The following is a 10,168-nucleotide window of genomic DNA, read 5'->3' on the forward strand; positions in this document are numbered from 1 at the left end:
CAGTCAGGAGCAGAGTATGAGGACCCTGACAGTACCTAGGTAAGGACTACTAGCCAGTCAGAAGCAGAGTATGAGGACGTGCCTCACTAGCAGCTAGGCCAGTTTGTGAACCGTGTTTTCTGGTGGGCTTGGTTAGTCCCTTGGAGACCTACAACATGCACAACAAGATATACAGTAAATAAGCATGATATGAGCGCTTTAAAAATATATTAAACATGTATTTGTTGGATTAGAATGAAGTATATAATCTACTATTTGTAGAACTACGAAGCCTTTTTGTCTCAGAAACAATAATGTGCGTTTATTATTTACCCTCATGACAGTTTAAAAGACTTTTCACAGACCCGTGGTCCAGATATTCATATTCCTGTGAGAATGAATCGTAATCACTCTGATGATCTTCTGACTTTTCCTCTTGCGCCACCATCAGGTCAAATGTTTCATTTGGCCAGTGCAAGACATTTCCATCAGCTGTACTTTGAATATTCAGATATTTGCGTGCTAACATGCTAAGCTAAGATGGTGTGTGCAGCATGTTAGCATGCCTCACACACCCTGCTGTCGTATCTCCGGTGGTTTTCACGTCTGCCTCGCTTGGTCCACCCCTGGCGAAGGAGCTGAGAACAGGAAATGATGTGCTGGTTTCTCCTCTGTAGGAAGTGGGAACCACCGCTACTTCATGGGTTATCTGTTCTTCCTGCTCTGCATGATCTGCTGGATGATCTACGGCTGCATTTCCTGTGAGTAGGGGAAGCACTCTTTCTTTTCTCTCCCTGGTTGGATCTCTCTGCTAACTCCTTTCCTTCCTCCCTCAGACTGGAGGCTCCACTGTGCCACCAGTTATGCCAAGGATGGTTTCTGGCTCTACCTGACCCAGATCGCCTCCTGCTCTCCCTGGATGTTCTGGATGTTCCTCAACAGCATCTTCCACTTCATGTGGGTGGCCGTGCTCATCATGTGTCAGCTCTACCAGGTCTGCATTTCCATTTTGTACACCCGACACGTTGAAAACGAGGAGATCCAGTTGATCTTATTCACGTCTGTTACTGTGTGAAGTGTTGGCTGACCTCTTAGAGTTCACCTGTCTTAGATCGCTGCTCTGGGAATCACCACCAATGAGAGGATGAACGCTCGGAGATACAAGCACTTTAAAGTCACAGCCACGTCCATCGAAAGCCCCTTCAAGTGAGTGATCTTTACCTGTTGGCTCATACAGAGAGGAGCAGGTCCTCGTTTCAGTGATAGCACTCCAAATGTCCGTGTCAGAAGGCCTTTGTTGTCCTAGTAACATACAACCACATTTGAAGAGTGCTTCTCTCCAATGAAAAACAAGACATGGCATACATTCAGGCGTAACATTTAAAGAAATAAGTATGAATTGCACATGAGAGGGGGGGGGGGGGGGGGGCAGTGATGAGATAAAATAGCAAGTGCATTTCACATTTAAAAGAAAACAACAGGCGCTAGTTTTTGAAGTGTGTAATGCTAAACTGGTGAAGGAATGTGTGAATGTACCTTATATCAATATAATAATTAGTCATTACCCTTCTCTCTCTCTCTCTCTTTCCCCCCTCCACCCCCCCGCAGCCACGGCTGCTTCAGAAACCTCATTGATTTCTTTGAGATCCGCTGCTGCGGTCTGATCCGGCCCGTGGCCGTGGACTGGACCACGCAGTACACAATAGAGTACGACCAGACGTCTGGCTCGGGCTACCAGCTGGTGTAGAGGACGAAGGAAGGGGGGGTGGAAGTAAGTTTTGGAATGATTACTGTCCCGTCTGTCCTTGGGAGCGCTTGCTTTTTTGGACCATCTCTCCCTCACCGATCAAAAGACTTGGAAAAGAATGAGCCAGGACTAGCATGCTGTAACGGGGCAAGGCCTCTCCCTCCGCCCTCTATTACTATTACTACTACTTCTATTCTCCAACATCAGACAGTACCTCCACATTCCCTAACCCACCCCCACCCCTCCACCTCGTCTCTTCTCCCGAGCCCTTTGGACGGTTGCGTTGCTGCCAGGCACAGACGGAGAGGAGAGAGGCCGACGGACCAGAGGAATTACAAAATCAAAGCTCATGTGTTTGTACTGGAGGCGTGACGCTGCCGCGTGGCAGCGCCGTGGAGACCCCTCCCACTTTCTATCCTTATTTATGGTGTCCCTGTTGATGTGCCCTGTGTGTATCCTTTTGGTTCGGTTCGGTTCGGTTCAGGAACTCTGCTGGTCCTGTGATCGTGAACTGGCTAGAAAAGCTGAAGGAAAGTTGTTTTAACTTCTTTTTTTAACCATGAATAGAGATAAGGGAATGTCCTTTTAAGGTCATGATTTTGCACCGTGATTATTTGTTGGAGTTGAGCGGATGAGGATTTGCCAACATAGTTGAACTTATCAGAGTGTGTTACAGGTGGAGCCGCTGGAGGAGTCCAACTTCTCACCTGCTGAAATAAAGCTGCACGGAAGTTTAGGAGGATATCGAAGCGTTTTTTACTCAAAGTAATAACCTGGAAACGTTTGATGTGCTGTAATAAGGCAAGATTAAGTGCATTCCTTCAGCGGCGAGCCCTTTAGACGTGACAGAAAATATCCTACAGACAATGTGATACAGGAATATTTATTTAAAACTATTTATAGACAAAGTTGCTATGTTCTAGCGCCATCATTTTAACATTTCACATCATTTTAGCTGAGTAGGTTTTTATGAAAACAACCATAGCAGTTTGACATGTAAGCCCGGGGACTTTACCATAAACTGTATATAGACGGGTACAGCTGGCGTATTTATTAACAGCGGAGTTGAGAATGCAGTCGAAGGACAGGGGAGTTTACAAGAAAGGTTCATTCCATGTTTTTTTTCTCCAAAAGCTGTAAAGTCTTATTTTTTGTTGTCTGTCTACAACATTGCACTGATCATTTGTTTTTGGCCGTTACTGAACACACGGGCCCATCAGCGCCGCTTCGCACCGACGCTTCCATTGTTTACAGAGAGGAGTAGGAGGGGCCAGTCAGACATGGCCAACTCCCCCCCCCCCCCCCCCCCCCCCCCCCCCCCCCCCCCCCCGCAGGCAGCAGCAGGACGGACTGAAGTGTAAAGAATGTGCACCTGTACATAAACAATATCTTTCTCTGTAACTATTTTCTTTCCTTTTTGTCAGTGTTAGTTGAAGGTGCTCCCGGATTAACTTTCTTTTTTTGAGTTTGGGGGATTTCTTCCAACAAAACAGAAGAAAATCAAGTGACTATACTCCAAGTGTATGACTATAGCTTTTAGTGATGTCTGACACTGCTGTCTATAGGCATCTTAGCCCCTTAATACCTTAAATCCCCCTGCGCCCCAGCCAAGAAACTCCACTGCATGTACGATGCTCGGGACAGCTGGGCTCTCGCCGTCACGCCCCCAACCCCTTAGTCATCACCATGGTGACAGCCCGGCAAGCCACGTGTCTGTATATAGTGAATGTTATGTATTTGCAAGTACTTTCCTGCATTGCGTTCATTTGTCTGTCTTTTATTCTATTTTCTTTCTTGCAAATCCAGTGTGTTTAGTGGAAGTTTTCTTTCAGGTCACCGACTACCAGTCGGGCCTAACTGTGCAAGTGTGTAATATATTTGGATGTTCCATGCTTGTGGACTCTGTAGTCATCCTTAAGGTTTTTTATTTTGTACTTCTATGTCATATATCGCTGGGTTTGTTATACCACTGGATGTACAAATTGTAAAGCAAAGACACTAGAGAACTAAGGCAGACGCCAATTTTTTTTTTTTTTTCTAAAAGCTGAAATGTGATCATGCAATAGTTTTAAGGACAGAGGGAGGTTATAATACATTAAGGCCTCTGGAACTTTTGGGCCTCATGTTTGCATCATCAGAAGGGGGCGGTTACGTCATCATAGTCCATGTTTCACTCCCGCATCCTGCAAACCAACCACTGATGTCATTTCTGCCCTACAAAGACAACGTACAGCTGCTGCTTTTTGTTTGCTTTAAAGGCCAAAGGTTGATTTCATATCGGTACCAGTAACTAACCACTTGTGTTCTAATCATGCCTTTAAAGTGACAGGAGGTCAATGCAGACTGGTGTTTTTGTTTTTCTAGGGCGGAGTTCTGCTCATCTACGACTTGAATTCAAAGCCATTTCAGTCCTCACTAGTTCTTCCAGCAACCTGAAATGTTTCTGTTCTGTCTCCCCTCTCACCTCGCCATGTGAGAAAATTCAAGTAAAAAAGATAAAGCACATAATCATCTCCAGTGCCTCTCTGCCCACCTTCAGACATCCATGTAACTCCGCTTCAGATGTAAACATATGGGCATGGTTCAGTTTTAATGGCTTTAATAATAAAATAGTCAAATGTGAACAAGTGGTTTTGTTAATGTTTTTATTTGAATCGAGAACACCTACTTCAACATGAATGTACATAAGGAAGAAAAGACAAGACATGGGCTGGTTGATGTTAGACAGAGGAATATAATAGAAATATAAAAGGTGTGATGGACCCAGGTGAGCCATCACTTGGCGTGAACCAGCGCGCCGGCTCCTTGGCCGTAACCAAACCCTTTGGGCCCAAAGTTCTTGGCGTAACACGCTGCAGAGAAAAAAGAGAGATAGATACATTAATAAGCTGCAGACTGGATTGTTCCAAAACACCATCCTTACATTACTGACTAAAAACATCATTTAAAAGCGTTGTGAGCTGATGTGTAGGTGCATTGCTACCAGGCTGCTTCATCATGCTAAAAGAAAGTGAACAGATGAAGAAAAGGAGTTGACGTTGCTGAGTCAAGCTTTCACAACAAGGGAATAACCCTTCCCACTGTGGGAATTATATCCCTCATGGGATTACAAGTTAGCGCTATATATCAACTCAAACATGTATTATATACACATATTTATATAGTAGATACACTATATATACTCCTTGTCTCCAAGGCTTCTTTAAGTATCTGGGTAATGTTTCATGTGTGAACAGCAAATTATGTAGATCAGAGACATCTGCAGAGACAATAAAAGGCAATAAAAAAAGAAAGAAAAGAATTTCCTAGACATCGTTTTTTTTAAATAAATTACAAACAAATGTGTACCTTTTAGTTGTTAAAACGAAAAGAGCTGTAAAGCGTGTTACACAAGTTTAGTTTTAGTCTTCTTCCATATCTGCTGAACTATCCCTAAGTTACCCATATTTTAATTATTAGGACTGATTGTGTCCCGCTATATGGAAAAGGACGTTGTGGTTGAGGTTTCACTTGATCTCTGCGCGCCACAGACCGGTTAGCGCTGAGTTCCAGCGGATCGTGTTTTCCGTACTAAAATCCCACCACCGTTTGTGTGTGTGTGTGTGTGTGTTTCAACAGTGCCGTTTCCCAGCTCTAACATCACCGTGTTGACGTTAAAATGAGCTCACCACTCAGGTGCAGAGTTTCTAAATAAACATTTACTGAACCCCCACCCCCCGATTTCTTTTTGTTGTTGTTGCAAATGTGACATTAGGTCTGCTGTCCACAAGTCCTGAAATTGTGTGTGTTAGAGCAACGCTACCCAGCAGTTGGGATGTGTCCACACCACTGGCTGATGGCGTCTGGCCTGTTAGGGTTCAGAGCGGAGATGCAACATTCCTCCTCATCAGTACAAGGTTTCATCATGACATTCAGCAAACATCCATCTGCTGACATCTGTGTGTGTGTGTGTGTGTGTGTTTATGTCTAAATCTTTGTCTCCTGTTTATCCAAACCATCCCATCTCACTGAGCCGATGAGGACATCTCTGAAGGCCAGACTGCAGCTGTTTCTGCTAAAGTATAGTGGACAGTTAGCAGCTCTGTTAGCATGACGAGGCCAATAGGATCCGGTCAAACCAACACTCCAAATATGAAAACACTCATCTGGGACAACGTACAAGTGACTACAAGAGGTACCAGGCTGTCAACCTGTTCCTTTGGGCTCTTTAACATTGGGTTTTGGGGAGCAACCTCCTTTGGGAGCCAGCCTTAAGTGGCCACTTGGTGAACTGCAGTTGTTGGCACTTCCGCATTGGCTTCATTGTTCAGCAGGTTGCTGCTTCATCAGTCTATATTCACGACGTTCCACTTCTTGGATTGCTCCGGTGTTGCCTGATATTCGGCTGGATGTCCTTTTTTTCATCCAGATGTTCAGCTAGCTAGACTATCTGTCCAATCTGAGGACTATGGTTACCTGGTCCTCAGATCTCTGCAGGGTAAATCCAGACAGCTAGCTGGACTATCTGTCCAATCTGAGGACTATGGTTACCTGGTCCTCAGATCTCTGCAGGGTATATCCAGACAGCTAGCTAGACTATCTGTCCAATCTGAGGACTATGGTTACCTGGTCCTCAGATCTCTGCTGGGTAAATCCAGACAGCTAGCTAGACTACCTGTGAGTTTTCTGTTGACGACTACACATGTCTCACCAAAACAACTTCCTTCCTGGGACTATTTAGCAGAGGCATCGTGGTTCCGTCCGCAGCTTAGCATCTCCCAAAGCGATGGTGATTGGTTTAAAGAAATGCCAATAAACCAGAGCATGTTTTCTCCTATCTTGGAATTCTGTGTGGACTAGCCAGACCTTCCTCGACAGCTCTGTGGAAGAAGGTCTGGCAAGGTCTGAGAGACTACAGCTTGGTCAAAACCAGCATAAAGTTGCAGGAACACATTCTCTCACAGTCTGGTATGAGATCACAAGGCATACAGCCTACGTGTATACTCTGTGACTGTGTTGTCATGACAATCCACACATTCACACCTGAGCCGAGTCATCATTTTTGCAACATGACTGAGCTAATGAAAGCCAAATAGTTGAGCTTTGCTAAGGTCCTGGCAGATGCCTCAATGTTAATGCTGACATTAGCATGATGTTAGCTTCTCCCAGTGACGATGCTTCCATGCTACACAGCCAATCAGGTAGCAGTCTTACATGTTTTATCTCACCTTTGCAGTAGATTTCTCCGTCTTTCTCCGTCTGCGTGGTCGACTCCAGGCTCTTGCCACATTTTGCACAGCGGAAGCAGTTCTTATGCCACGGCTACGAAGAGAAAGAAATCATTTTAATTGTACACTCGCTGCTGTTCAAGTCAGTCTTCCTGCTTTTTATGCTAAATCTACCTCAGATTATCAGACTAAAAAAATATAAATAAAAAGGTAATGTTAGCAGATGTTCCTTAGAGCGTATGTCATCTCCTTTTGTCAAATCCCATCAAAGCAGCTCTCCCAGCCTGGCGGGCCTTTCAGAATGTCTTCATTACCCAGAAAATGACAGCTTATGCTTTAGCCAACGAGTGGAGCCTCATCCATTTCCTCCCATTAGGAAACACATTAACAGCTCTCCGCCCGATGACATCACCTGCTATAAAACAGCTCAAGCATGAATCTGCATGCGATTAGCGGCAGGAAACGGAGACTTATTGATTTTCTTCCTCAGAATCAAACAGTCTTATGACTTCATAGGCTGTAACTCCGCCAGGAACCGTGTCCGGAGCGCCTCGCACGGTTAACGCCAGCTGTTGGGAAGCTCCCGTCCAAACCTTATGGAATGGCTTGAATCAGAAAAACAGGATTGGTGTTCTCTCATTAGGAGAGACCACACCAAACCTCCTGCGTGTGGTTCAGCGCTGTAAAGAACATGTGCGTTAGCCGTGTGGTTTGTAGCGTAGAGTGGGTTCCTGTGGAGTTCAGGGAAACAGAGGTTGGATTTCTGGTGGGGGCTGTTCATGCTAAAACTGTATGTAATGATTGTTAACTGCTTAATAAAGCTAGAGTATGTAGTTTCTGTTGCCCCCCCCCCCCCCGAGAAATTCTAAGTAATGACAACCACATTGTTGGCGCGTCCACAATCATTATCAGCTTTATTTGCCAGGTACGAGGACACATACGAGGAATTTAGCTTTGGATTGTATTGCCCACAATGTGTTTACTCATACAAAACAGCCACTACATACACACTAATATATACACACTAATATATACACACTATAAACAGAAACAATATAGACAGGTTGAGGCAAGAGTGCAATGAAGAGTGCAAAAGTATGCAGGTGTAACTTAAAATCATGATAGTTATTATTTTAATTATGGATCATAGTGCAAAAGGATGTTGGAATAAATAGTATTTTATTTATATATATATATGTATTGTTAATATATAAGTATTATATTACAATATGAACAGTATGACTAAATAATAAGTGGAACCAGTACACAGACTGATAAGAGACCGTGTTACTGGGTTATTGAACTGGATCTGAACCTGACACTGAGTCAGAAGTCAGCTGTTCATCAGAGAGATCAGAGCTTGTGGGAAGAAAGTCCACATGATACAAGCCTTCAGTGATTGCGCACATGCTAACAAGATCAAAAGGACATAATAATCCCGCTGATGTTTAACAGACAATGTTTACCACGTTACACATCTTAGTTTAGCATTTTAGCATGATAAGATCACCTAGATGAAAAGTCAGTGATTACTCTTCATCCAGAGGGGAACATGAATGTCTGTACCAAATGTCAAGGCAATCCATCTAATTAACAGATGTACGGAAAATATTAAATGTCAACCTCAGGGGATCACCAGAGTTCTTCCATTCATTGTTGTAAGACCTGATTAGCTCTTCGGGCTTGGGATTATGAGAGTAGTCAGACTAAACCAGCAACACGGAGGCTCCACCTTAGGCCTGTGGTGTCGACAGAGAGGAGAAGACTCTCACCTTGCCTGCCCCCATGATCTTCTCCGCAGCGTAGACAGAGTCTCCACACCGGGCACATTTATCTGAACCTCCAAACTTCTGGGCAAATTTGGATGGGTTGGGGTTGGTGGTCGGTCTGTGAGTCTGTGTCCTGGGGGGGGAATACACATGAGGCTATGACTTATTGTTTAAAATAACATGAATCCAAAGATCACCATAATTCAGTACATTGGAAATATATCTATAGTGTGTCAGCTAGAGGCTGACGTTGATTCTGGAAAGGGTTTTTATCATTTATTTACAGGTCATTTTGTGAAACAAGTCCTGTACCAGATCCTCCTCTTTTCTTGTGAAAACATCTAGTCCTTTACTAATTGTGAACCAAGTTTGTCTGTCAAAACATTGATAAATTTGCTTAATAAATACCTTGGTAATGAGTGATGTATCAGTTAACCATTGATTCTTAAATGGATTAACATCTGTTAAGACAACTTTCTAAAAGATTGCAACAACGTTTTAGAGGAGAAACAGAGCAGAAATAAAGCTGGCAGACCCTGCTCTGTCCTGGGCCAGGGCACCCGGGGCCCCTGGAGCGCTGCTTATCGGAGGGTGACTGCCAGCGCCAGCGGCCCCTGAATGAAGCCCTTTGTGCCAGAGGGCAGAGAGGAGGGGACAAGGGATCCTGCTGGTTACATAATAAACTCTTTCATAACAGTCATCACCTGATCTGACCACTCAGCGGAGTGTGTGGCTCGGGGTTTCCTGTTTGTTTCAGGGCTTTTACAGCTGGTGTACATAAGAATACACAGTTGAAGTAGGGCTGTTGATTTGTTTTTCACTGTTGCAACATCTTACCTAATGACAATGAGTCATCGTGTTAAATAATCGTGATTTCAGTTTTGACAAAAATAATCGTGATTGATTTTCTTTTGCATAATCGAGCTGCCCCAATCAATCAATCAATCAAAATGTATTTATATAGCTCTTTACAGCAACCAGCAGGTATCCAAAGTTCTTAACAGAATGAGTAAAATCACATCATACATTAGAAAGAGTGAACATAGAAAACAGTAAAATCAGAAAAGGTTACAAAGAAACAAAAGAATGAAATGGTCCCACTACTGCTACGTATTAAAAGCCAGACTGAACAGATATGTTTGGAGTTTGGACCTAAAAAGAGCGACATCTGTAACAGTTCGCATATCAGGGGGTCACTTGTTCGGGGCAGCAACCCCCCCCATCTACTGTTTATACCTGGACCTTGGGACTTCTCTCCACTGACTGTTTCTCCGTTCTGTGATAGGCTAGTCACAGCACCTCTCCCTTACACTATTCTGTGATAGGCTAGTCCCAGCGCCCCTCCCTACAGACACAGATTCCTTCTGTTGCTGTGTGAAACTCCGCTCCACTCAGAACACGGAGAAGTGAACAGCTCTCCCCCTCAGGTCCGCGGGGCTTTCCCGTTAACATTTAGGGTTTCTTCA

The 10,168-nt window shown here is 44.1% G+C and overlaps 2 protein-coding genes across 5 annotated transcripts in view; one reads left to right on the top strand and one right to left on the bottom strand.

Annotated features, from left to right (window-relative positions):
• zdhhc17 (zinc finger DHHC-type palmitoyltransferase 17) overlaps window positions 1–4,347 on the top strand; it is a 28,724-nt gene extending 24,377 nt beyond the window's left edge. The window contains exons 15-18 of one of the 2 annotated variants that reach the window (XM_034865375.1): window positions 657–740; window positions 816–973; window positions 1,091–1,185; window positions 1,588–4,347. In XM_034865375.1, coding sequence (XP_034721266.1) covers window positions 657–740; window positions 816–973; window positions 1,091–1,185; window positions 1,588–1,726 — 476 coding nt within the window. In that variant the 3' untranslated portion in view covers window positions 1,727–4,347. The remainder of the gene's footprint in view (window positions 1–656; window positions 741–815; window positions 974–1,090; window positions 1,186–1,587) is intronic. The other variant, XM_034865376.1, reaches the window with a different exon arrangement.
• The window catches only part of csrp2 (cysteine and glycine-rich protein 2), a 14,461-nt gene continuing 7,483 nt past the window's right edge, over window positions 3,191–10,168 (bottom strand). For all 3 annotated transcript variants that reach the window (XM_034865377.1, XM_034865379.1, XM_034865378.1), the window contains exons 4-6: window positions 8,706–8,835; window positions 6,934–7,027; window positions 3,191–4,578 (exon numbers count right to left, since the gene is read on the bottom strand). In XM_034865377.1, the coding sequence (XP_034721268.1) occupies window positions 4,502–4,578; window positions 6,934–7,027; window positions 8,706–8,835 (301 nt within the window). In that variant the 3' untranslated portion in view covers window positions 3,191–4,501. The remainder of the gene's footprint in view (window positions 4,579–6,933; window positions 7,028–8,705; window positions 8,836–10,168) is intronic.

The sequence above is a fragment of the Etheostoma cragini genome, unplaced genomic scaffold (genome assembly GCF_013103735.1).
Source record: "Etheostoma cragini isolate CJK2018 unplaced genomic scaffold, CSU_Ecrag_1.0 ScbMSFa_1523, whole genome shotgun sequence".
NCBI lineage: Eukaryota > Metazoa > Chordata > Actinopteri > Perciformes > Percidae > Etheostoma > Etheostoma cragini.